Source organism: Aythya fuligula, chromosome 3 (assembly GCF_009819795.1).
Source record: "Aythya fuligula isolate bAytFul2 chromosome 3, bAytFul2.pri, whole genome shotgun sequence".
Taxonomy (NCBI): Eukaryota; Metazoa; Chordata; class Aves; order Anseriformes; family Anatidae; genus Aythya; species Aythya fuligula.
The window spans coordinates 74,606,447-74,630,917 of NC_045561.1; the positions used below are offsets into that span (position 1 = coordinate 74,606,447).

The following is a 24,471-nucleotide window of genomic DNA, read 5'->3' on the forward strand; positions in this document are numbered from 1 at the left end:
GTTCATTTCCTAAGCAATTTGTTTAACCCTTTTTATAGACATTGTTTTCTCTGACTAAGTCGTGAGTCATTTTCAACACAGGAGTACTCGAGGGAAATGTCACAATTGTCACTTGTTTCTCTGCCTGCCTGGCTTTGCCTTATAATTTTTATAAGCCAAAAGACAGAGTTCCTCCTTTAATTTGTCCCACTCTGCTGACAGCTGGCTGTCATTGCCTCTGACTGGGCTACTCTATGGGCTGATCTTGTAGTTGCTTTAAAATTGGTGAACTATTTGGGAAAGACACCTCCCCACCCCCAAAGAATATCAAATAAAATGAAGAGGCTTTTAGAAGCCTGTTTTACTACACACAAAATTTGTGCTGCGCTTTGACTATAGCTTCTTGTACATGTATCTCAGAAGTCAGTTCCAAGTTACCATAAGGTGTCCACCACCACCAAGAAAATGAGATTGTCCAGGAAAAATCAAAGGGATCATTTTTTATCCTAACAACTTGCTTTAGTATACAGAAGCTGTCATACACTTCAAGAAAACACGTGGTCTGAGGGCTTTTAAAGGGTCTTGTTTGTTTTTTCTCTTAGGAAAAAATGTTTGTCATTTTACAAAACCTCTTATTTAGTGGTTTATATTGTAAGCATCACCATAAATTCAAAGAAGCAGACCCAAATTGCTTATGATTTTCTACATCTGACGGCAGCCAGGGACAAGTGTTTGCACCCAGGCGTGGTGACAGAAGAGCAAAGACTATGGTGATTTCAAAAGCAAGTTCCCCTCAGGAACTGACTTCTGAAGGAGAAAATGTAGTCACAAAGAGTCCCAGACATGCCTGCTGTGGCAACAAAGGAGTGTCCTGCGGACTGCTCCAACGTATTGCAGTTGGTAGCTATAAAACTCTTATCTAATTCAACGTAGGTGCAAGACTCGTGTCTCCTTTTCCTGCTCCCTTCCCCTTCCTCTTCCTCTTTATTTCATCTAAAACTCTGGAAACTTGAACTCTGGGTTTCAATGGACTGATGATGTTTTTAAAAGGCAAATAAATGCAGAAATTTTCTGAGCAAAGCAGTACTGCTTAGTTGTACAACATGACTCGTGGCACACACATCCTTTAAGACCAGGTACACTGTTTGTGATCTTAGCCTTTTCTGAATAGCTGCTATGCTGAAGCAGCCTCAGCTGTATGCATCTGGAGAGTTTATCTAGCACACCCTGTGTAGATTCCTTGGATTGCCTTTAAATGTTCTCTTTATTCTTTTCTCTAATGAGTTACTGCTGCTTTTAAGAACACTGTACTTCAAAGGTGGAAGAGCATTAATCATTCTCTTGAGGCTTATGCAATGAGAGATCTTAATACTAGAATTTATGCCATGAAGAGACAATTGGATTCTTGCCATTCTTTGTCAGGGTAACGCTGGAGCTCATACCCATAAAGGACTGAAGTTCAAACCCTCTTGTCAACATTTGGATTATACTGAAGGAGAATGAGCATGTTATGAAACTCTCTGCTAATCACAAGAATACTCCAGCCTATCTCATCTAAACTCTGAAATCTCCGTTCTGTCTGTAGGGCCCTACTGTGGTAATATGATGCCTGTCCCCAAAGAAATCATTCTGGACAGCAACGAAGCGACTATTCGCTTTGAGAGTGGATCCCACGTGTCAGGACGGGGCTTTCTGTTGTCCTACGCCAGTAGTGATCATCCAGGTAAAGTACTGTTTCTGAAGGATAAGCAGCATTGTACTCTCTATTTCATTATCTTCCCTACGCATAAACTTTGTCCCAAATGTTTGGTCCTAAATATTTCTGGTATCTTATTAGCATGAACCATCATATTTTTAATAGCTTGTGTGCAAGAAGCAATTGTAACATTAAGCAGATCTAACAGCTGCTGAAATCTTGCCTAGATAATTCGCAGTACAGGCCCGGTGAAAAAGAAAATACCTTTGGTATTTTGGGCTTTTACCACACTGTGATAGGATGAAGAGATTGTAGAGGTTAAGATACAAATCCTACATTTAATATTCTGGGGATCTGTGCATCTTTGATGAAGGGGCATAAAGCATGAGTAGAAGAGGGAGATGAAAAGAATGAGGGAAATCCTTAGATGTTGTTTTACTTCTAATAAAGTTGTGCAAGTATTACAGAGAGGTCTTCAAATGCAATTTTATGTTTAGCCAAATGTTCTTCTATATTTCCTTGTCCTCTGGCTGGGATTGACATTTGTAAACTTTTCACAGATCTAATCACATGTTTGGAACGAGCAAACCACTACACAAAGACTGAATACAGGTAAAGAAGTTTTACACCACTCTGTGCTGTCGTTTACTTTTCTGGCGTCTTGTCTAATTGTTGTAAAATGTCACCTAAGACATATACAGTCTTAGTTGTCTGGAGGAGTTTTTGAGCTACAACGCCGTAATAGTGTCAGGCCTGGCTATGAGAAGCAGTAGTACAGAATGGAAGTCTGCAGCCCAGGAAAACAAGTTCCTCTGCTGAGTTACAGAGCTCTCAGCAATTCTCATTTGGGCATACATGCGTATGGTATATGTAAAAAGAGTTTCCACTTTGAAATTCAAAGTAGCCTTGAATTCCATTGCGTCTCCTGAGAGCAGATCACGCCCCAGCTGATAAAAGATTATCTGAGGACAAGCTATAATTTCTTGGCTCCTTGATAGGATTTGAAATGGTAATAAATTGTACTTTGCTGGTTACCGCCTGGATGTGCATGCAGGCTTCTTATCTGGGCTGGGCTGCAAGCGTGCATAATAGCATTTCTAGAACAACAGAACTGAACAAAAATGCACTTGGAAAACTGCTGTTTTGATTCTTTGTGTGCTGCTATGTGCAGTCTATTCAGGGCCACTTTTATTTACCCTCTATAGTCAATGATATGTGATGAGCCAGAACTTACTGCTAAAATAACTGTGGGTTTGAGAGCATTTCTTTTGCATGGGTTTGTTTCTGTGTGCCATCATTACAGTCCAGTTTTTTAAGCAAGCCTCTGTTCTTTTACTACAGCAGATACTGTCCTGCTGGCTGCAGAGACATTGCAGGCGACATTTCTGGGAATATAGGAGAAGGATACAGAGATGTAAGTACTCAGGATAATGAGGGAAAAAATGAAAAAATATATATATAAATAAATAAATAAATAAGAATCTGTTGCTCAGTTGTATAGCACAACTTGGTCTCAATTTTTGCTGCTTGGTTTTTGTCAATAATTCTTCCCATCTGTGTTAGATATACCTTTTACTATCAGTATATTGGTGTGTTATCAGTGTATAAGCACACCGAGACACTTTTCAAACAGGCTAATCAATCGTGTGAGAACAAAGTCCACTGATTGTCGACTAAACTTGCTATAGTTTTCTGGCTTTTTGGCTGCACGGGGTTTTTCCCTCTTGAGGGAGTGCTCTTCAATGTACTAAATATTCCTGTGACTTCATTTTTTACTTGTTTGGAGTCCATGTGCATTTCTTTTCTAAAGTTATGTTGTGCAGGAATAAAAAGCATTTCAGTAACTTGTGGGTTTTCTTTAAGATTTTGTTTGCAGTATCCCAGGAATCTGCTCTGAGATGAAATAAATATTGTACTCTGCTTAATCACATCCCACTGATAACTAAAAACCTCTTGGATCATTTTTTATTAACTGCTTGATCTTTAAAATGAATTTGCCCAAGTGGTTTTACCCGCAGTTCGTACCACACATTGTTCTGCCTTCTCTGTGCCCCTCGCCTCCCTCCCTTCATGCCTCTGAAATCTTCACGTCTTTCACAGCAGAGTAAGCTGAATCCTATCACTGAAGCAAAATCCCACCCTATCACAAGTAAAGCAGTTGCTGAGTTTCCAAAATGCCAGTGTTCACGTCCAACCTGTCTGTCCAGTTACTCAAGCACACCGCCCCATCCCAGAGAACAGCAGAGCTGAAAAAACAAAGAAATGCCACATCGCCCTCTAATTAGCTGGAGTTATTCCTGCTGTACAGGGCGATTAGAAAAGAACAGCAGCACATGGCATGACCTCATGCAGATCTTATCTAGGCGGAGGAATTTTTGAAAGAAAATTTCCCTCCACCGTGAACACGGGATTCAGCTTTCTGATGGGAAGGGCCTTCAGGGCTCCACGTGCTCTGCTGCCCCTGTGTCCCCAGCACACCCAGCCCTCCCCGGAGGGGACAGTCAGGCACCCCAGCTTGGAAAGTGGTGGAGGTGCCCATGTGAATGACACACAGCTGAATTTCCCAGTGCATACCATGCCTCAAATCCTAAGGCAGTACACAGTAACAGACAGGTCTGCCTTCAGGTAAGTTCAGGAAGTAATTCTGATTTTCCCTTTGCAAAGAAGGCTGGTCGTGTTGCCTTTGACTTTGTTTTCCTGAGGCAGGCCAGGTATTTATTAGGTTAAAACCTTATAGCACCTTCCCAGAACCAGATCATTAGCTTTCTTGTTTGCAAAAATAAAAATCATATGTTGGAAACAGATGTATTTTGTTTCAAAGATTCCTGTTGTGGGTGCCCCCCCATACACACACTTGCTATTGCTCTTGTGCCTGTGCAGGCTGTTCTGTGCTCCAACACTAAGAGTGGCTTGGGAGTGGGAGCATTACTGTTATTTCAGCCCCATCCCCTGAGTGTTTTGGTGTGCTGCCTTCTGCCTTTCAGACGTCGCTGCTGTGCAAGTCAGCGATACACGCGGGCATCATCGCAGATGAGCTGGGCGGGCAGATCAGCGTCACCCAGCAGAAGGGCATCAGCCACTATGAAGGTGTCGTCGCCAACGGTGTCCCCTCGCATGAGTGAGTACCACCAGCGCCCAATGCTGGCTCTGGGGGCGATCCCCGGAGCATAATGCACTGAGCAGGTCAGCAGAAGCAGGTGGGACACCACACTGATGTTTTTTTGGGGAAGGAGAAGATGTTGGGTGTGGGTCTTGGGGCTTTTGGGGTTTGTTTCTATGGCTGTACTAAAATTCTGCTGGTGCAGATTGTGGGAGAACATTCCAAGTTTATGTGGCTTTATGTAGCACAGGGCTGTATTTTCTTTCTCTTTTTTGCTTTTCCTTCCAAAACACATTTGCAAATTACCTTGTTAGCAGATACATGAAAGTACGATGTTCTGCAACAAACACCTTTAATCGATGTGCTAATAAATCATGCTAAATTCATGTTAGAGTTTAAAAAAAAACCTAGGAAGCATGAATAAATAAAAAGTGCCGTTGAGCCATAGGGGATTCAGTGAATACCTTCTTAAACGTTGTGCTTTTGACATGTTCAGAATTCTTCTCTTTTAGAATATTTATAGCAAGGGTGTTATATTTACCACTTATCTTCTGACTTTTAATTGTGCTGTTGTTGAAGTAGAAATAAATCCTCTAATCTCTATCCAGTACAGTAAGCCCTTCTAGCAACTGCCTCTGTCATTCCTGCTGGTTCATATTTTTTAATTTTAAAATGTTATCTGGATTTCGCAAGATCCATTTTTTAATTTTTTTTTTTTTTTTGTGGAAAGGGAAATGTCTTCAGTCCCATAGACTAAAGGAGCTAAGACAATATGACTCTTTCATTTTGAAACAAGAACTACAACAAACTACAACAAACTACAGTACCATATCAGCCATTTTGTATGCATTCAGTCTCACTTCTCTCAGTGAAACAGAAATAGCCAAACCAACTACAGGATCACCATGATACATAGTGGTGGTAAAACTGAAACTAATTTAAAGCTCTCCATGTATGCATTTCACTTCTGCCAGCTGATGAGCAAATTTATGTAATCAAATGTTTAATTTTTAAGTCTCGAACCCTGTGACCCGGGCCATATTTGCATGTCAACCTATGGAAAACATAAGCAGGGCTCTGATCTGTTGCTGTTATTAACCTTAAGTATAGGTTGAATGACTTTGTATCTTGGCACTGGAATACACAAAGTGGGTAGCATGTACATCACTGGGTAGCACATTGACCTCTAACAGAAGGCCCCTAAAGCCTAAATATTTTCTATTTTTCTTAAACATGTTAGATAGCTAGAATATTTGGAAAAAATACTATAATTTTCTCTGAAGCAAAGCAGGACTGAGAGCTCAGCTCAGGCATTGAGCCTTTCCATAGAGCAAACAATACAAATTCTTTCTGTCACACATGCCAGCTTTGTGAAACCCTTAGAAATTAAATATTTGGTGCTGTAGCTAAAGATGTCGTAGAACCATTTATATACATTTGTGTGTGTGTGTGTGTGATCCTTGAGAATCCCAGGAGTAACTCAGACAGTAGCACATAAAATGTTATAATGAAAGACAGCTGGGATTCCCACTTGTATTTTCTCACAGTACAAGAGTTAGTGAGCAACGAATGAAGCGTAGAAGACAGCAAATGTACATGTGCTGGGGGAAAACACTGTTTGCATAATTAACCCATGAACTTAACCGCCAAGTGTCCTTTTAACGCTGCTACTCACATAATGTCTTATAAATTTCACATGAGTAATGAAGGTGCCCACAGAGATGAAGACTCATCTCTGTTACACCAAGTGGTACAACTCCCACTGGCTCCAGCGAGAGCCAAGATGTGTGCTCCCAGGCTGAAATGAGCCATCCAGGCTCATATTCATCACCCTTATACAGGGCACCCTAATGAGGAGCATTGTCACCCTAACTCTCCTGCATCCCGGGGCAGAAGGGGCACTCCTTGAGGACGATGCATTTCTCAAAGGGACTGGTTTGCCCCAAGGAGCCATCCACATCTCTCTGCAGATTATTCAGGCAGCCAAAGGTGAATGGGCTCATGATGGGAACCCTACAAGTGAGATAGTGTGATTTTTAGAAAAGTAGGAGGGTGAGCACAGCCATTCCCAGGATGCTTCTGCTGCTCCTGGCAGCTGGGGTGATCCCAGGAGCTGATGAACTGCTGGTGTGATCCCATTATTCTGGGAGAGGTACATGGGAGGATGCAGGGAAATCATTGTATTTCAAATGGAAGTGTCCCTAGAAACAGTGGGCATGTTTGCTAAGAAAATGAACCAGTGCATTTCATGCTTTAAAAAGGCTTTTATGAGATGTATTTCCAAAGCTGCCTACTTTCACCGTCCTCGGGTACCTCTGTGCTACAATACGTTCCTCCGAACAGCCAGCGTCAACAAGGAAAGAACGATGCTTAGACAGCAGTGTCATCACAGCTCTTTGCACTCCCTTAAACGAAAGCTTACTTGAGTTTTTAAAATCTCATTTCTAGTGGATTCCAGTATTAAAGATTTAAATTATCTAGTGACTTGAGCTGAAACTGACCTCATCCAAAGCCGCTGCTTGTGTGCATTGGGCTGTTACATATCTGTATTATAATGTAACAGCAGAATTATGAATCGCTCACTTGCCAGCCCTTAAGACCTGACCTTGGCTTCCCTGACTTCATTTTTCAGTGCGCTTGTTATGCCCTGTTATCTATGAGATTTTCAGCTCCCGTGCCCCATGTGCGGACCTGAACCCGCAAATGATATAATGAAGATCAAGTGGCTGGATTTATTGGACAGTTCTGCTACCCGAGTACAAATATACGGGGTTTTAACTTTGTAATGTGAGCTGCCTGTGGAGGCCCGTGACTGTACATCTGCACATGTGAAATCATTTGTCTTTGAAAATGGAAGAGCCCACATGCTCATGAATTGTGAAATATGTGATGTGGTGTTAACCTGCGCTGCTTATAAGAAGCTTCCTTGGGACTGACTCTGGAAAAAATGGATCTGAGATTTACACACATTTATCATGTAAAGCAGCATCCTTTTTTTTTTTTTTTTCTTTTATTTCAGAGGCACCAGCACAGGTCTGCCATGCTGTCACTGATGCTGTTGGCTAGGCAGGATCCTGAAGGTTGCCAGGAAAATGAGGAGCACAGGGTGATGCCATTCCTTAACGGACAAAGTGAAATTTGTGTGACAAATGCCACCTGTCACATTACGAAATTGATGAATTACCACTCACTGAATTAGTTTGTCCTCCTTGGTGACTTGCGGAATTATAGCAGAAATATTTCAGCTTGATTTTATAGCTTTATAGATCCTGGGAATGCTAACCTCCTCCCTTTCATTGCTAAAATTGCAGACCTGTAGTTTGAAAGGGACCTCAGTGACTTTTTTATTATGAAGGGATAGTGTATAAATATAAATAAGCATTTGAGGAGTGCTGTGATTTCTGTTTTGGGGAGGTTTTACTGATCGCTGTGTGTTTTCCTTTTCTTTTCCTCTTTTGAATTGGATCGCTTTGCATTCACTAAGAAAGCAAAAATAGTTTTGGCTGTGGTTCCAAACTGGCTTGTAGCAAGCAGAGCACATCTGATGGCCCATGAGGATCGCCTGGGGGGAAGATGTGGGAGGGGACGGGTTGAGTTTCTCAGTAGCTACTCCACCGCCTACATGCCCAAATAAATCAGCTCCCTCCCCACGCCCTCCATCATCCCTGAAGGACTTTGTTTGCCTGTAGGCGTTAACTTTTCCTCAGTGACAAAAAAAAAAAGCAGTGTTTTTCTTGACCTTGACATGGGACCACTTTCCACTTCCCCATTTGCAGGACTCTCTAAACATATGGCCGTGTGCATCACTGTTAGGCTATGGGCTGATGGACTCTTATAGGTAATCTTTGGGGAAATTCTCCTGGCTGACAACAAAGGGCAGCCTGAAGGGGAGCTGTCTTGAACTGCAGTTGTTTTACTGCTCTGCTCAGTTGTGCTGGCCACGATTCTTAAAAAAGGGCACCTGATGCATGCAGCCACTTGAAACAGCATTGAAGGGGTCAGATTTTCAGGAAATACGCAGGAATTCCAGGTTAAAGCCCATGCTTTCATTTTGAATATGCAGCCAGTCTAAGGGATCGTTTTTGGAAAAAGATCTCAGGGCATCTCAGTGGGTATCAGAAAGGAAAGTGGCTCTCTGGATGGACAAGGAGTGCACAGCTTTCCCTTGCTATGGTTACTTCGTGGTGGTCTGAGTTGTGCAGGGCTGTGCTGAGTGGCCAAAGAATTGGCTAGTAAAGTAGTTGGTTACAAGGAGGGACAAAAGGGAAGCCACAGATATGCTGCTGTTAGCAAAGACAAAAGAACAATTCCTAATAAGAGTTGTTGGACATGGTTATAACAGATTATAACAGATTACATATTGTTAACCAGAACATAATCTGTTTAATCTGAATCAGATTAAACCAAGCAACAGTTTGCATTGTCTGACTGATGCGCATGCTTAGCCAACATGGGAATGGCCAGAGCTAATGTGGCTTAGTCACAACCAAGCATAATTTAAGGACAGATTTTCTTCAAACTAGATGTGGACTTACATCAACAGAAGTTCACTGATTTCACTGAAGTTGCTCTAAATGGATGGGAGAAGAGCATTTAGCCCCACGCTGGAGCAGGCATTGTAGGTAGTGCAAGTCCCTGTTGGCTTTCTAGCTCCTGGCTTCTTTTGCATGCTTTTATTTGGCTGGTCTGAGGAGCAGGGGGTGAAGGATTTCGGAGAAGCCATAAGGGCCCTGTACAGAGGAGTGAAGCAGAAGTGCACAGGAAGAGTAACAGGCTGGTGAGATGGGGACTCGGTCACCTTAAAGCACAGCAGATGATCAAAACTGCTGTTAGTGACCTGAATACACAGCACGAGATGCACGAGAGTGTTCTTAGGGGGTAGGTGGTCAAGCAGCAAAGTAAGCAGTTATCTGGCCAGAGATATTTTGCTAGATAAAATGTGATTTTGTGCCACAATGAAACCACCCATGTTCTGGCACTCCTATGGCTGGTTCCTGAAAGGCTGAAATATTTTTTTTTTTCTTACAGTGGTTCCTTGTCAGATAAGCGGTTTATATTTACTTCAAATGGTAAGAATAATGCCTTTCTTCTTATATGTTCACATTTTACCTTTTTATTTAAGTATTTTCCTAAAAGTTTTGAAAAGTAATCAGATTGTAAATGTTAGATTGTGTCCAGTAAGGATATTTTAGGACAACAATTTTTTAAATTGGCAAGTTGGATAAAAAAAAAAAATAATGAGGGGATATGAAGCGAGCTAGAAAAAAATAGAATAGGAATAGGTCATATGCACATAGATGAGAAACAGAAATAGCATTCTGATGCTACGTTTCTGGTGCTCGCATATGAAAAATGGCAATCAGATAATTCTATTTTTATGTACTTTAGGTGGCAGAAAATGAAAGCAGTTTTTCTTCAGATATTTATAAGTTCCATCTTCATTATCCCAGAACTAAAACACACAGAGGAATGAAAATATATTTACATTGAACTTACACAGAGCTACCTTTGTTTATGAGTTTCAAAGAAGCAAAAGCATCTTTAATCCGTCAAGCTGTTAATTTACATAAAACACAGCAAAGAGGGGGGAAAAGTTCGTGCTCATTCATTCGAGTTATATTTCAGTCATTTTAGATAAAATCATTTACTGTTCCACTGAAAACTGTTGAACATAGATAGGCCTTTGAAATTGCCAGGAAATTATTTTTAACTTCATTGAAACCATATCACATTGGCCCGTTTTTTCTGAGGAACCTTGATGTGTAGAATTTTGTGGGTTCTTTGGTGGATTTTATAATACTTGCCTGCAGCTATTACCTTCATGATATCACCTCTTGGCAGCAGTATCAAGGAGCTTCTCTAATGAGTAACTTTCCTAGTCCTCACTGCAGGTGAAAATGGTGAAATATTTACAGTAAAGTGTTCCTTTCAGTACAGTGCCTTCATCTTAGAAAAGTTTTGTACAGCAAAATTAGTGAATGCCAAACTCTAAACACAAATATTATGTTTCAGAAGGAAAAATAAATAAATAAATATAAGTAGTCTTCACATGAACAACAATAAAAATATTCAGAGATTAAAAAACAAAAGGGCAAATTAAAAATAACAGATGTAGTCAGAAGGTGTCGTGTATGTAGGATCTGAGTTGGTAATGGAGAGGGACTCCATCCCACTACTGCATTATCCACTATAAATTGACTGGCAAACACCACAGTTAATGGACAGCATCAGGTTAGCACCAGATTAGGCAACATCTGACTTGGCTGTTGTGGGCGGTCTTCATATGTTGCTAGCCTAATGTAAAAATATGCTGTGAAAGCACAAAATAACTGCTTATGTCTGTCTGTGTTGGGACTCCTAGGCTGCAATAAATCCCTCAGTCTGGATGAAGCATTCCTCTCCAAGAGCCAGATCACTGCGTCTTCCTACTGGGAGGAGACCAACGAATTTGGACAACTGTTCCAGTGGTCTCCTGACAAGGCTTGGCTTCAAGTCCAGGGGCTGGCCTGGGCCTCTAACCACAGCAGTAACCGTGAATGGTTAGAGATAGACTTGGGAGAGAAGAAGAGAATAACAGGTAGATCACACTGATTATTAGAAGCTGTTTTTTCTGCTGGAGAAAGAACCCAATACAGCTGAAAAGCTAATAATGCACTAATGCAATCTTTCTTTCAATAAATGCTATGTATCAAGGGATATTGTTTTCATATTAAAAAAATCACAGCAATTCACAAGACTGGTCTTCCTATAATAATAAAGGGTTGGACTCACTTTAATACATGCATGATTTGTAAGGATGCTGTAGGCTCAGAACAAAATATTTACACAGAGACCAGTAGAATCTGGATGTATAGTAAATGATTGCTTAGGATCTATTGAGAATGCTTTTCTTAAATCAATAAGAAAGGTTTCAAAGTCACAGAATTTGAAATAATGGCCCTGGTGAAAGAGATTCCTGTTTTCAACTCCAGGTTTAGTGATTAAAAAAGTAAATTAAAGTTGCTGCTGAAAGTGTAAAGACTTCTGGTATTGACCATAATGTCAAAACACAAACAAACTATTACCATTTTTGGAGTCATTAACTTGGGTTCTGTTTAAAGCTCTGTTTTTTGAAATTCACAGTTGAGCGATGATTTCCATTCTTGCCCCAACTTTTAAACTTAGTGACAACCCTTGAATTCCAAACATAGTTTGAAAAGTAAATTAAGGCTTTGAAGGCAAAGGTCTCTGAATTGTTTTTTCTTGTGTGTTTGCATTTGAAAATCTTCCTTTGAGAAGGAAACCTAACTTGAAAATGTCTTCTGCATTCTGTTACTAGGAATTAAAACCACTGGTTCTGGATCTACTACACTGAATTTTAACTTTTATGTAAAGACATTTATAATGAACTACAAAAATAACAACTCGAAATGGAGAACTTACAAAGGAATTCTAAGCAATGAAGAAAAGGTAAGAGAAAGTGGGAAAAGCACAGAGAAAAAAATACATATTCTGCCTTGACATTGAAGGACAGGCTTTCAGTGTCAAGAAAGATTAGGAGTTTCAAACTTGTCTGGACTTGAACAGCCTTCACCAGGGTAATTTACAGCTACAGAGTAGATAGAGAGCTTGTCGAAACAAGGAATCTATCCAGGGCTTGCTGAAGTCCTGAGATATACAGAGGCATGTGAGTGTGTGTAGCATTTTTATTTAAAAAAAAAAAAGTGTAATTGAAGCTGTACAAAAGGCTATTTGAACAAGTATTTAGCTCAGCTCAGCAGTTGTACTGTATCAGCAAAGCTGAGGTTCAGTTTTAAATGCACCAGGATGGTGCAAAAAAAAAGAGCACAAAAGCAAAACAGCCGTCATGGGGAGAAGCACAGCTCTGCTGGTGGAGCTGCACCTGCAGACTGAGCTTCTCTTTGGGTGACGTTGGGGGCTGCCCCATTTCCTGCCCCACACAGGCATGACTCTCCTGACAAAAGTCTGTAGGAATCAATATCATTGCACTTTAAAAATAAATGCTCATAAACCGAAAAACCTGTACACACAACAGCTGTCACAGACTCCGTATGATTTTGACAATGAACTGATAAAAGCAGTGCAACTAGCTCCTGCAAGCAGTGGGTGTGCTGCACAAGTCGGTATGCAAACACGTTTCTGTGAAAAACTCATGTTTCAAAAGCCCCTCTGCTCCTGCAGCTCCAGATCACTAATCCTTTTTGGGGGAGATTAGCTTGTTCCAGGGTAAGGCTTCACCTGGTCCTGAGTCTTGACTCTAGTTTTTAGAAACTTGTGAGACCTGTGGAGAGATTTCTAATAGCTCTGATTTTCTTAGCTTGTACGGAAAGGAATGTCACTGCACAATGTTAATTGGCTTAAGATTTTTTAAGTGACAAATGTTAAACTTAGGGGATGTTGGCCCAAAAAGTGAAAAGTCAACCTAGTAACAGGTGAACTTCTTGAATGCTAGCCATTTAAAATCTGCTGTTTTGCAGTTTTCCAGTGTTAATTGTTATTTACAAATAAAATTATGGAAGTATTATTATATATGATGTGTTTCAGCTATGGAGCATGACAAAACCTGTCCCATCTGAACCCTGTGTGGCCTGCTGTCTTATCTAAGATATGCTGAGCTTGCTTCCCTATCTGATCAGGCTCTTAAATTCACATAGACCATGCCAAAACATCTCCAAGAACTAATTTTGCAAGGGCTACTGTTCTGCATGCAGGCTGAACCGATCCTGGGAAACACTGTATAAGTACAGAGAGAAAGAGATACAGCTACACAGCTAATAGGCAGTCTTCAATCTTGGTACAGAAAGCTGACAAATTTACTAAAATGTCTAAAAATATTTCACTTTAAATAAATAAATACTTTGGTTGGGTTATTTTTCTTTTTACATTTGTATCCCCCATTGCCCAAGGAAGGGCACTGCAGTGCTATTAAATAAAAAATGATAGCATTATACCAGCATACATTAACTAGAAATTACACAGAATTGAAAAGAATGATCATCTTTCTTCTCCAAGTTAATAGGAAAATGTGATCGTCTGTCAGAACTGAAAAGACTGTTTCTCTTCAGAGCTCCCATTTCCAAAAGTCTTGTGGCTACATCCCAGATGATCGATATATTTGGTTTTGCATAACGAAAATGATAGAAGGTGGAAGTCAGGAGCATTTTTGAGAAAGACGTTTAAAACACAGCAAATAACGTGCTTGCATTTTGTTGCAGATATTCCAAGGCAACTCCAATTCTGGTGACATCGTGCGCAATAATTTCATCCCCCCGATAGTGGCCCGCTACGTGCGGATCATCCCTCAGACTTGGAACCAACGCATAGCACTCAAGCTTGAGCTGATCGGCTGTCGAATAATGCAAGGTATGGGGTAAGCAGTGCTTCCCAGGCACAGTGCCCCAAAAGTGCACCGTGCTACCATGACACAACTGATCCCCTGCTCTCTGTTGCAGTGAACAGTTCATTTACGCATTCAATGTGGCAAAAAACAAGTCAGAGCACTGAAACGTCCCTCGGAAAAGAAGACAGAACTGTTACAGAGCCCATCCCATCAGAAGAAACCAATTTAGGTAATGCTACACATCACTACATTTTCTCTACGATACATCATGTCTTCATCCCAGCCTGAGTAAACTTTAAAGTTTCTCACAAATCAAAACTTTTATTTTACCTTCAGACTTTTTTAATGATTAACTACAGAGAGAATAGGGAGGAGCATGGCTTGTTTTTGTCTTAAGGCACAGAAAAAAATGGAAAGCCTTAATTTCCTTGATGTGAGAAATATCAGGCTTTCTTTTCCCTGTCACGTTGGTTATTTTCTGTGCTTGGTAGGCTCAATGGACTATGCTGAACGCTCATTAGCACTTTTGGAGGAGCTCTCGTCTTCTTCACTCCCTCCCTCTATTTTCTAATTTTTGTAACATACGAGACAGTGGTCTCACAAAAGTGTTACCTTAACTCCTCCCAGATCAAGCATTACTCCTCCCAGAGCAGGTCCCCAGCACCAAGCACCGTACAGTAGTGCACAGTCATGTAATTAAACATTTTTTCATAATGCTTATGTTCATGGGTCTCAGACAAGCTACATTCCCATACTTCTCCCTCAGTGCCTTAGTTTGCAATCTTTATCCTTTAATGTTGTGGAGGTAGCTTCTTAGATCTTAATAAAGCAAACAGATAAAATTTGTTGTTTAGGCTATCTGGTGGATCCATAGCCAGGCAGGAATTGAGACCCACCACACCAAACGCTGCTACCAGTTGGGTAGCTGATGGTTGTAGTGCTGTCTCAAACTGGTTGCAAGAAGTGATCACTATAAGAAAAAAAAGATTTGAAACTTCATTTCTCTTGCCAAGAGAAAGCTCAGTTCATCTGTGCAGTGATATGGGTAAATTTTATCCATCTTCACTGAAAATGAGATCTTTAGAGATTTTATCTGCTAAATTGTAAATACCCTGTGGACATGTGCACTGCCTTATTCTCAAAGCCTTGTAAGTGTCTGCAGGAATAGCGAAATGCACACTCCTGACACAAAAGCCACCCCACAGATAATTCCCAAATCCCTGCTCAAAACCATTTTTGTTTAACACGAGCAAAACATTTTTCCCTGTCTCCAGTCTTGGAAATCTTTGAACTATTTTGAGTGAAATGTTTCAACCAGTTCAGCGGGAGCCAGATACTTGGCATAGAGAATCGCAGCTTTATTTAGCAGCTTCATAAGCAACTGAAAACAGCGTTGCTGTAAGGGGCCTTTAAAAAAAGTTACCTAGCATGTAATAAGAAAGAGCTGCTCTTTGCAAGGATGTGTATAGATAGTAAACCAAGTGTCAGCCTTGAGAAATGCAATTAACTCTTCTGACTCAGCACTGTACATGGCAGCTAAGAATGGCTGAGGAGCAGTTTTGCAGTTTTATGATTTTACATCTTCATGCCCTCTCGCAAGGAGCATTCTTGCAAGATTATCTGCCTTTTGCTGTGTTCTCTGCAGTAAAAAATATCTAGCTTCAGAGTAATTTGCCTTTTTAACTTTTATCCATTTATTTCTTCATGCAGGCTTAAAGCTTACAGCTATAATTGTCCCAATCCTCATAGTGCTGTGTCTGTTCCTGTTCTCTGGAATTTGTATCTGTGCAGCCCTACGAAAGTAAGATACTGTCTTTTGTCATTGGAGGTATTTGTGGCTACCTAGCTGGTGCTTCCAACTACATGCCCTCTTTCCAGAGCCTCTCTACCAGGAAACTGGAAATTAATATCTTTTGGAAGTCATCCTTCCAAACAGAACCCACGCTGGGTCTCTGTAAATTGTACTTCTCAACCAACCCCTGGTCAGACGAAACCCAAGGTGAACTAAATCACAACTGCACCCCCCAATTTACAGTCAATGCAACTGGCTGGTCCCTTCAGCCTACGTATACCCACAAGTGCTAAGATGTGGTGAAGTCAAAGATGGAACAGTTTGCACACCAAACCAGAGCAAAAATTCAGTAAGGGGAACGTCTGAGCTATCTGAAGCGTTTTCCCTCCTTTTTCTCCTGTTGTGTTTCTGCTTCCTGGTCACTGAGGGCACTTAACCGTGCAGGCTGAAATTGCAGCCGATCTATAAGGAGTTGCACACACACACTGAGATAAGCAGATAAAACTAAGCCACTTCATTTCACAAGTCAGAGGATTGGAAGAAGCATTGCTAGCTTTGGGTCCCACTAGCTGTCCTTTCCTACAAACCTGCCTTCGAATGCAGAACAGGGAAATGCATCTGTCAGCAGGTAGGGATTTGGAAGTATAAGCAAAGCTCCAGCAATGCTGCTGCTTCTCTAGCAGCATCCAGCCCTGCCCTGAATTTCCAGTAAAATCTACAAACTAGTCAAAGAATTCAGAAGAGCAGACCCCAAATATAACCTAGAGTGACAGATAAGGACATGCACACATCAGCTCAACGAGTGCCAGACAGAAGGAGCTTGAACAGCAGCACTCAGGACGTACATACAGATGGGGAAATAACCGAGCGTCAAAATCCTGGTTTGCATGCCTTGCAGTCTAATAAACGCCATCCTCCAGAAACTAAAAGCGAACAGTTGTTCTCAGCTGCTAAACACAGATTCTCTGCTGAAGCAAAGGAGTGAAGATGAAATGCTGTGAGTGCAGAAGTTTATAAATGCTTTCCTCTTCTCGCAGGCAAGAAGCCAAAGGACTTTCTTATGGATTTTCCAATGCTCAGAAATCAGGTTAGTGGAGAACGGTGAGCTTTACCCTGTCCTGTCGTGTCTGCTGGGCCAATGGGAAGGGTTTTATGCCACTGCACGTGAAATGCTTCTCAAAGAACAGCCACGTTCCCTCATTCAAATTCACTATTTCATACAAGGGAAATGGCAAGCGATAGTCCCACTTGTGTCATCCTAGCACAGTGCCCAGAGAAACAATGTAATTTGGTTTCTATGACAGAAAGGCAATTAGCAAAAGATCTATTATACCAGGCGCATAAATTAGCATATAAGAGTGCTCCCAGGTGCCCTCCCTTTCCTTCGCTCCTCCAAAACACCTATTTTGCAGAAAATTGCTACTTTCCTCCTTTTCCCCACAGCAGAGGGGATTGCTGTTCTCCAAGAGAGCAAGGGCTAATAAATTTTTTATGGCTTTAGTGTTTCCATCTTGCTGCCCTCCCTGATTGGGACTGTATTTATGAAGCTTATCAAAACTGATTTGTACTTCACATGTAAAATCAGAGCAGAAGATTGGCTTGAGGACTCTGCTTTAGTTGATGCCTGCAAAACCCTGGTGAAGTAACATACTTTGTCTTGCTCAATTATGCTTTCTAGGGCAGGATCTCTTCCCAGCCTGGAAGTTGGGGTTTAGCTGTTTTTCCTGGTGGGCCAACTCTGCAGAGGAATATCCTTCTGAATCTCGGCTTTCCATAAAAAAAGAAACCACTAAACCATTTGTGTGTCTCTTGACACGTCTCTTGCAACAGCTCAGCTCCAGAATTTCATCCCTCAGCAGGTGCTGACAACAGGGAAAGGGACTCTGTTACCCATTTCAGCTCACCCTCATTAGAAAATTAATTTGTACTTAACATCATATTTTCTAATATGGTTTTTCAAGGTCACATCATAATCCTTTCTTACTTGCTAATGAGGACAAATCCCATGAAATTGGAGATAGCCTCTTACCCACTCAGTTCATTTGTAGAGTATGCGCTCCATAAATCAAGCTCCTAAACACTGTGAACCAGGCTTGGGACTCAGCAAGCTGGGAGCTGTCCCCACCTCTCCATAAACCTCTCATCACCTCCATAAACCTCACATTACAGGAAGCAGGCAGGGAACTGACACTGCGGATGTTCTTTCTTCTGCCTCACGAGGATGTTGTGAGAACAAATTAATTGATAGGTGCAGGTGATGAGATATCAGGTAAACAGAAACTATATCATGCTACTGAAAAAAAAAAAAATAAAAAAAATTCAAGCATTATTTTTGCTACTTAAATAATTCAGCTGTTTAAAGCTGGTATTTTACTGATACACCTTGTTAAGGTATAAATATAGGCACCTACAGAGTTTAAGCCCTTCTTGACAAGAAAGACAAATGAGAAAAATCATCTACATAGCATAGTTTTTACTTGAAAATCTCAGCTGATAATTCACTTTCTCACCCTCCAAATTTAGGGGGCTTTTTTTTTTTTTTTTTTTTTTTTTGACAGCAATGAGTACAACAACAATTTAACTTTCTGATCAGCCTTCTGATTTTAAGCATTTAGCTTTCTGATGTCTTCTATTTTTATTTCTTTATCACAGGTTGTTGGAAACAAATCAAGCAGCCCTTCACCCGACATCAGTCGACTGAATTTACCATTAGCTATAGTAATGAGAAGGAGACACCGCAAAAACTAGATCTGGTCACAAGTGACATGGCAGGTAACAGTCACTCCGCCCCCCGATATACTCACTTTATTTTGTGCACAGAATGGGTAACAAGGAGCGACAGACCAGCAATATTAGAAGCTCCAATTTCCATGAAAGCTGAGGCCAAGGAACAGATTTATCTCTTTCTATCCCAGACGTATAGTGAAGCAGCACTGGGGGGAGGACACTAGCTGAACCTTCTCTTTTATAGGATTTTTTTCTTGTAGGTATTGGCAAAAAAATCCCTCACTCTGAAATACTTACAATTCAAGGTAAGCATGGAAGGCACTCAGGCAGAGATGCAGTGCAAGGGTGTGCCTAGGATAGAGAAGTTTGACTTTGCTGACTAATTTCTGTGTTTCTGCTTAAACTCAAACATCTCTGGCAGGGGTACAAAATAGAATGCCTCTTGCTGCTGATCAAATAGAAAAATTGCTTAGTTGGTTTGTGGTGGGATTTCATGCCCAGCTGGACGTCGTGCTGAGACCTGTGTGCAGTGGTCCTGGTGCCTGAACTATTTTGGAGATGAGACCTCCTGAAGTAGCAGTGGGTAGATGAGAGAGCAGAAAAGAACACCACAGTGCTCCTCTCCTCTTCTGCCTTGGCTCCAGGTCACTCAGGTCACTGTCTGGATAGAGCAGATCCCTGCATCAGTACTATTTGTATCCCAAACGGGTGGGTTCTTAATTCATCCTCTTAGCAAATCTTATCCCTGACTGTTTTTCTCTGTCTGGAAAGGCTAGACCAAACAGCCATTTTATGGTAGCAGTCATCAGCAATCTTCCTGAAAAATTAGTTTTCTGTTTCCAACCTTCAGACATTAGGAATTCCTTAATTCCTGAGGATTTCTCCAATGTGCTTCTCAGAGAGAAATCTATTAAAAGGAAAAAAAAAAAAAAAAAAAAGATCATTGTAATTCCATATGGTGCTATCCCTGGATATCTGTCAAAGACAGTTTGAATGCTTTACAGAAACTTTCAATATAAATACACAGAGACCTATAAAGCAGTTTTATTTCATGAAGGAAAGGGTGTGAGCAAAGGTTCCTTAAAACTCATGGTTATCCAGCTACCCTGGCTGTGTGCAGGGAGCCTCTGTTCTCCCCAGCCTTTCCTCCTGCAGTGTGAAAATTCATACCTCTCCTTCTGTCCTGACAGCTCCCAAGGCTTTGCATTTCACCTACAGCCTCCTTAAAAATAAGAAACATGAAATAAAAACTGTGAGTACAGCCCAGAAATGTGCAGCAAACACTATTTCACAATTAAATTGCAGAGGGCATGCACCTTGCATGTAGGGCACCATCCCACGTGAAATTGTTCCCCTCGAAATTCCCTGCTGTTTGCTGCTCCTCATGGCAGCCCAGAGCAAGTGGGGACGCTTCTTGCTGAGCGAGTGAGATTACTCAGAGTAGCAGCAGCAATGCTGGCGAGAGCTGCATCACTTAGTGACATATCCTAACACCTTCACCCTACATGCTGAAGTTTGGGAAGTCGCCAGGAACTGCCAGAAAAATCTTTCACAGGACATATGGGATTGAATTTGACGCTCATGTCAGATGAACTATGATGCCAAAACAGAAACTGAGCTAACTTTCTTCACGCCTGCGCCAAAATACAATACTTTATCAGTGTCACTTACTGGAGCTGTTCAGGCCGCCGTATCTATCAGGAAGCGATTTTCACTAGCACCAAAGTGAAAAAGTTGGAAGGCTGAATTCCCTCATGATAATTTTCCGTGATGTTTTGAAAACCCGGTTAGCTCAGATCTCTCTCCTACACGGCAGCCTGCTATCCTCTTTGACTAGAGGCGTGTATATGCACTTCACGAGCAGGCTGCACTCCCTGGGTCTCACTGCATGCTCCTGCTCAGGTCCTTTCCCCGTGGCCAGTGCAGTTCTGCCCCCTCGGTGGGGTTAGCCATCCCCTCGGTGGGGTTAACCATCCCATTCCCCCGGCTGCGCTGCTCCTGCTGCTCGCCTTCTGGCTTGCCCCCCTCGTGCGCACGCTTCAGCTCTGAGCTGACTTCACACATTTCACACTTCCCTTGACTCTCTTGGCTGCCATTCCGCCTAACTTTATCTTCCCTGTCAGTCAGCTACTGTGAGATTCCTTTTAAATAGAGCCGGCACTTGCGCTCGTTAAGAATCCTCCCGGCATCTTAATTATTCCCAAAGTGGAACGAACGCGTGCTTTGAGAACTTCTCCTCCGTGGAACTTCGTGCAAAGTCCTCTCTCTGGCTTGCTGGTGATATTTTGTTAACTTCTGCCTTTTTTTAGGGCTTTGGAGTATACTCCAGAAACGATGATAATGTGTTTGGGGGGGTAGATGGGGAAAGGCAGGCAGGGAGCGAGGCAAGGGCTGGCAGATTGGAGCTCCTCCGCAGAGCAGCTTCTGCCAGGCTCTGCAGTGCTTGCACTGAAGGAGGGTGCAGAGCCAGACCTGGGGCAATGTTTCTTCGCATCCTTGGTAATCACAGATCCGATATAATAACCAAGTCATTTTCTGCCATCTACTACGTAAAATAATCCACCTATGTACTATTGAGCAGCTCATACTTCTTTTTAGATTATCAGCAGCCTCTCATGATTGGAACTGGAACAGTAACACGGAAAGGATCTACTTTCAGACCCATGGACACTGAAGAGGAGGGAAGAAGGGGGAGCGCAGAGTTTGAAAACCACTACCACTGTCCGCTCAGAGCTAACCGGCACGAATACGCGCTGCCCCTGACCAGCCAAGAACCTGAATACGCCACCCCGATCATAGAGCGGCACGTCACCAGAGAAAATAACTTCCCCTCTGAAAACGGCTACAACGTACCTGTAATCTCGTCGCAGAAGCATTCCCTCTCCGCCGGCAGTTTCTCTAGCTCATGCAAAACCGATATGAGGAACGGAGACTATCAGACACCCCAGAGTGTAATAAACTATGATAAACCTAAAGTTAACAGTATTCTGACCTCTGTGAGCTACAGTACGGACTACCAGAAACCTCAGACGAATTCACTAGGGAGCGAGGGTTACTCAACCCCCAGAGACTGCCTCAAACCAATAAGCCAGACAGCAATGACAGCTCTCTTGTGATGTGCTGAGCAAGAGAGACGTGGTGCACAGGAATGTCGCTGCACAGCTTCCGAAGTGAAAACAGAGTTTTAAAGGATTCTGCTGTGGAAGGCAGAAGGCAAACAAACCCTGTGTACATAATATTGCAGTCTTGCTGGGTTCTGACATCTGAAGAAAGCATATGCTGTTTATCACTGTTTATAGCAAGAGAGATGTTATCAGTGAAGACTGTATATCTTATTTTCTGTAACTGATCTCAGTGCTCCGTTTGCAATGTGTGCAATTTGTACATAGCTTTTATTTAAGGAGAATTTCTTAAGTTTCCTTTGCACCTGTGGAATTGAAAGGAGAAAAAAAAAAAAAAAAACAACAAAAACATTACTGCAGAAATGCCTGTTTAAGAAAAAAAACTCTTTCTCCCTCTATTTTATATGCAGTTGTACTGACAGCTGTATATGTTGTATCTTAAGGTTGTTGTATCTTAAGGTTGTGGTGCTTCAGTTCCTTTCCTATGAAAACTGAAGATAGGGCATCACGATAGTTCTTCTTGGGAGGGTAGAAGTAAAACTACTTGAAGCATGAAGTGCACAAGAGAAGGCAGCTGAGCATTTAAATATCATGTTCAATCTCACCTGCCCAGCTGCTTTTTCACAGCAGTTCTTAGATGCTTGAATTTGATCTAGTTTTTGAGCTGAGCCTAACTTGCTATTCGTGTCAAAAACAGGTAGAAAAGTGGAACCAGCATTGGATTCAAGCCATGGTGATCACTTTGCAGACACATCTGCAATAAAAAAAAAATATCAACACCTGCCGATATGTTTTTTCAAGAAATGTGTGTGGAAACAAAATGTGAATTTACAGCTAAGAATTAAATCCTGTTCAAGCCCTAGCTGATGCTGTTGCTGCTAAACTATAAGGAAACTCATTCCTTGACACAAAGCAGCGTAGTTTCTGAACTCTTAATTATTCCACTGGGTATTTTTCTGTCTTGCAAATTTAGTGTAACATTTCCATTTGAAATATTTAGTCAAAGTAAAACACAGCGTGTGTTTGGCTTACTGTTGCATTTAAATTTGCAAGACAGCAGATCAGCACAGTTGTTTTCAAATAGTTTTTCTTTTGCAGCAGATGTTATCATGAATTCCATTTTTGGACAAACTTGAAAAAGCTTGGGGATGGGTGCAATGTATTGCACAGTAGTTGGCTCCTCTTTCAGCAGAGGCGTCATTGAAGCTAAACAGCTTCAGTGGTGACTGGGACCATCCGCTGCCCTTCTACTCGCAGCAGAAGGAGCCTTACCTTAACTTTGAAAGCGTGTCCTAAAATAGCAAGAAGTTATATACTATTGGGAAGGAAGAACGGTGCTATATTTAAGGCACAGAGATGGGAAATTAGACCACTAAACGTGAGCTCTGGGAAAGTCACCGTTTCAAGGCGCTCTGTTTTCTTACGTGTAAATGGGATCGTTTGCAAAGGATGCAGCAAAGATTTGCTGTTTGCTCGTAAAGCGCTTTCAGATCCTGGGATGGAAAGTGCTGTAAGAATACAGAACAGCTGTAGTGACACTACACACAAATCTTGCTAACTCAAGCCATATCTGACCTTAAGAAAAGCTCTTAGTGGGTTCTTCACGTATGCTTGTTTCGTGGCCTCAGTGGTGCAGTTCTGTCACGCCGATGCACATTGCATGCAATTCCTGTGCAAAGACGAAAGAGTCGAGCTAACCTTGTAGTCCTCCTGTGTTCACTGTCAATACAGTTTCTGTGAAATGTATAAAACACCTCAGGTTCTGAAGCGAAGCAGCAGCAGCCTGTTTGTTAGACCGAGCTGGGTGGTGTTGTTTACCTTCTGTTGTTTACATGTCTATGTAAATAAAGCACACTGGTATTTGTAAATCAGTCACACAGGCCTGGTACTTAACTTGGTGACTTTATCATCACTGCACACCCACTCTTGTCACATATCCTGCAGGGTGAGAAATAAGTGTTCCTTACTCTCTGCAAAAGTGCCAGTTGCGAGGCTGCAATTTACGTTCTCAGTATGACAGGCTAAAAAAAGATTATCTCGGTGCCCCATTTAGCCTGGCTTCTCTGTCCATAATCTCTAGAGAAGAAGCGCCCACGAACAAACTTCTGCGCCCAACCCTGCTGCTGGAAGCACATAATTGAGGAGAGGATAAGGATGCCCCCCCAGTGAGCCTGTAACCAATACTGCACCCACACAGCTGATTAGCCTGACTTGTCACTTCACAAACAAGCAGAGCTCAGTAATCAGAGCTATTCCCCACCTAATGAGGCACCAAGATAATGTAGCAGTGCAACAGCAGCCGGCAATCGATGCCATGGCTTGTATTATAACAACCTTTTGGCATGCCTCAGCCACATGTGTCCTGCATCTGCAGCATGCTACAAGTGCCATAGCGACATTCTCCCCCTCAGCCTGGGAAACAGTTTTTGGTGACCCTAACAGCAGATATGCACATAATTTCCTACCTGTGTAGTCTCTCCATTCTGATGGTGGCAGAGATACTAAACCCTGATGTAGGAAGGAAAGGGATTGCCCGAATCTCCCAGCTGTGGTGGTTCATCCTCATGCTTCGCCTCAGAATGGCTCCTCCAGCTTGTCTGCCCCAGCCTGTTTTCACAGCCAAAACCAGCTGCAGGTATAACACAGCCAGACTTAGCAAACGCCACATAATTAAAAATCTTCCTTCTAAGACAAAGGTTAGAACAGGCCCTGTTT

The 24,471-nt window shown here is 41.9% G+C and overlaps 1 protein-coding gene across 3 annotated transcripts in view; it reads left to right on the forward strand.

Moving 5' to 3' along the window:
- Nucleotides 1-23,631, forward strand: part of DCBLD1 (discoidin, CUB and LCCL domain containing 1) — a 48,874-nt gene extending 25,243 nt beyond the window's left edge. The window contains exons 3-15 of one of the 3 annotated variants that reach the window (XM_032185019.1): nucleotides 1,565-1,702; nucleotides 2,236-2,287; nucleotides 3,017-3,089; nucleotides 4,660-4,793; nucleotides 9,804-9,844; nucleotides 11,137-11,352; nucleotides 12,094-12,224; nucleotides 13,991-14,138; nucleotides 14,228-14,344; nucleotides 15,826-15,916; nucleotides 16,945-16,994; nucleotides 18,560-18,679; nucleotides 21,233-23,631. In XM_032185019.1, the coding sequence (XP_032040910.1) occupies nucleotides 1,565-1,702; nucleotides 2,236-2,287; nucleotides 3,017-3,089; nucleotides 4,660-4,793; nucleotides 9,804-9,844; nucleotides 11,137-11,352; nucleotides 12,094-12,224; nucleotides 13,991-14,138; nucleotides 14,228-14,344; nucleotides 15,826-15,916; nucleotides 16,945-16,994; nucleotides 18,560-18,679; nucleotides 21,233-21,750 (1,829 nt within the window). In that variant the 3' untranslated portion in view covers nucleotides 21,751-23,631. The remainder of the gene's footprint in view (nucleotides 1-1,564; nucleotides 1,703-2,235; nucleotides 2,288-3,016; nucleotides 3,090-4,659; nucleotides 4,794-9,803; nucleotides 9,845-11,136; nucleotides 11,353-12,093; nucleotides 12,225-13,990; nucleotides 14,139-14,227; nucleotides 14,345-15,825; nucleotides 15,917-16,944; nucleotides 16,995-18,559; nucleotides 18,680-21,232) is intronic. The other 2 variants (XM_032185021.1, XM_032185022.1) reach the window with 2 other exon arrangements.
- Nucleotides 23,632-24,471: the final 840 nt, after the last annotated feature.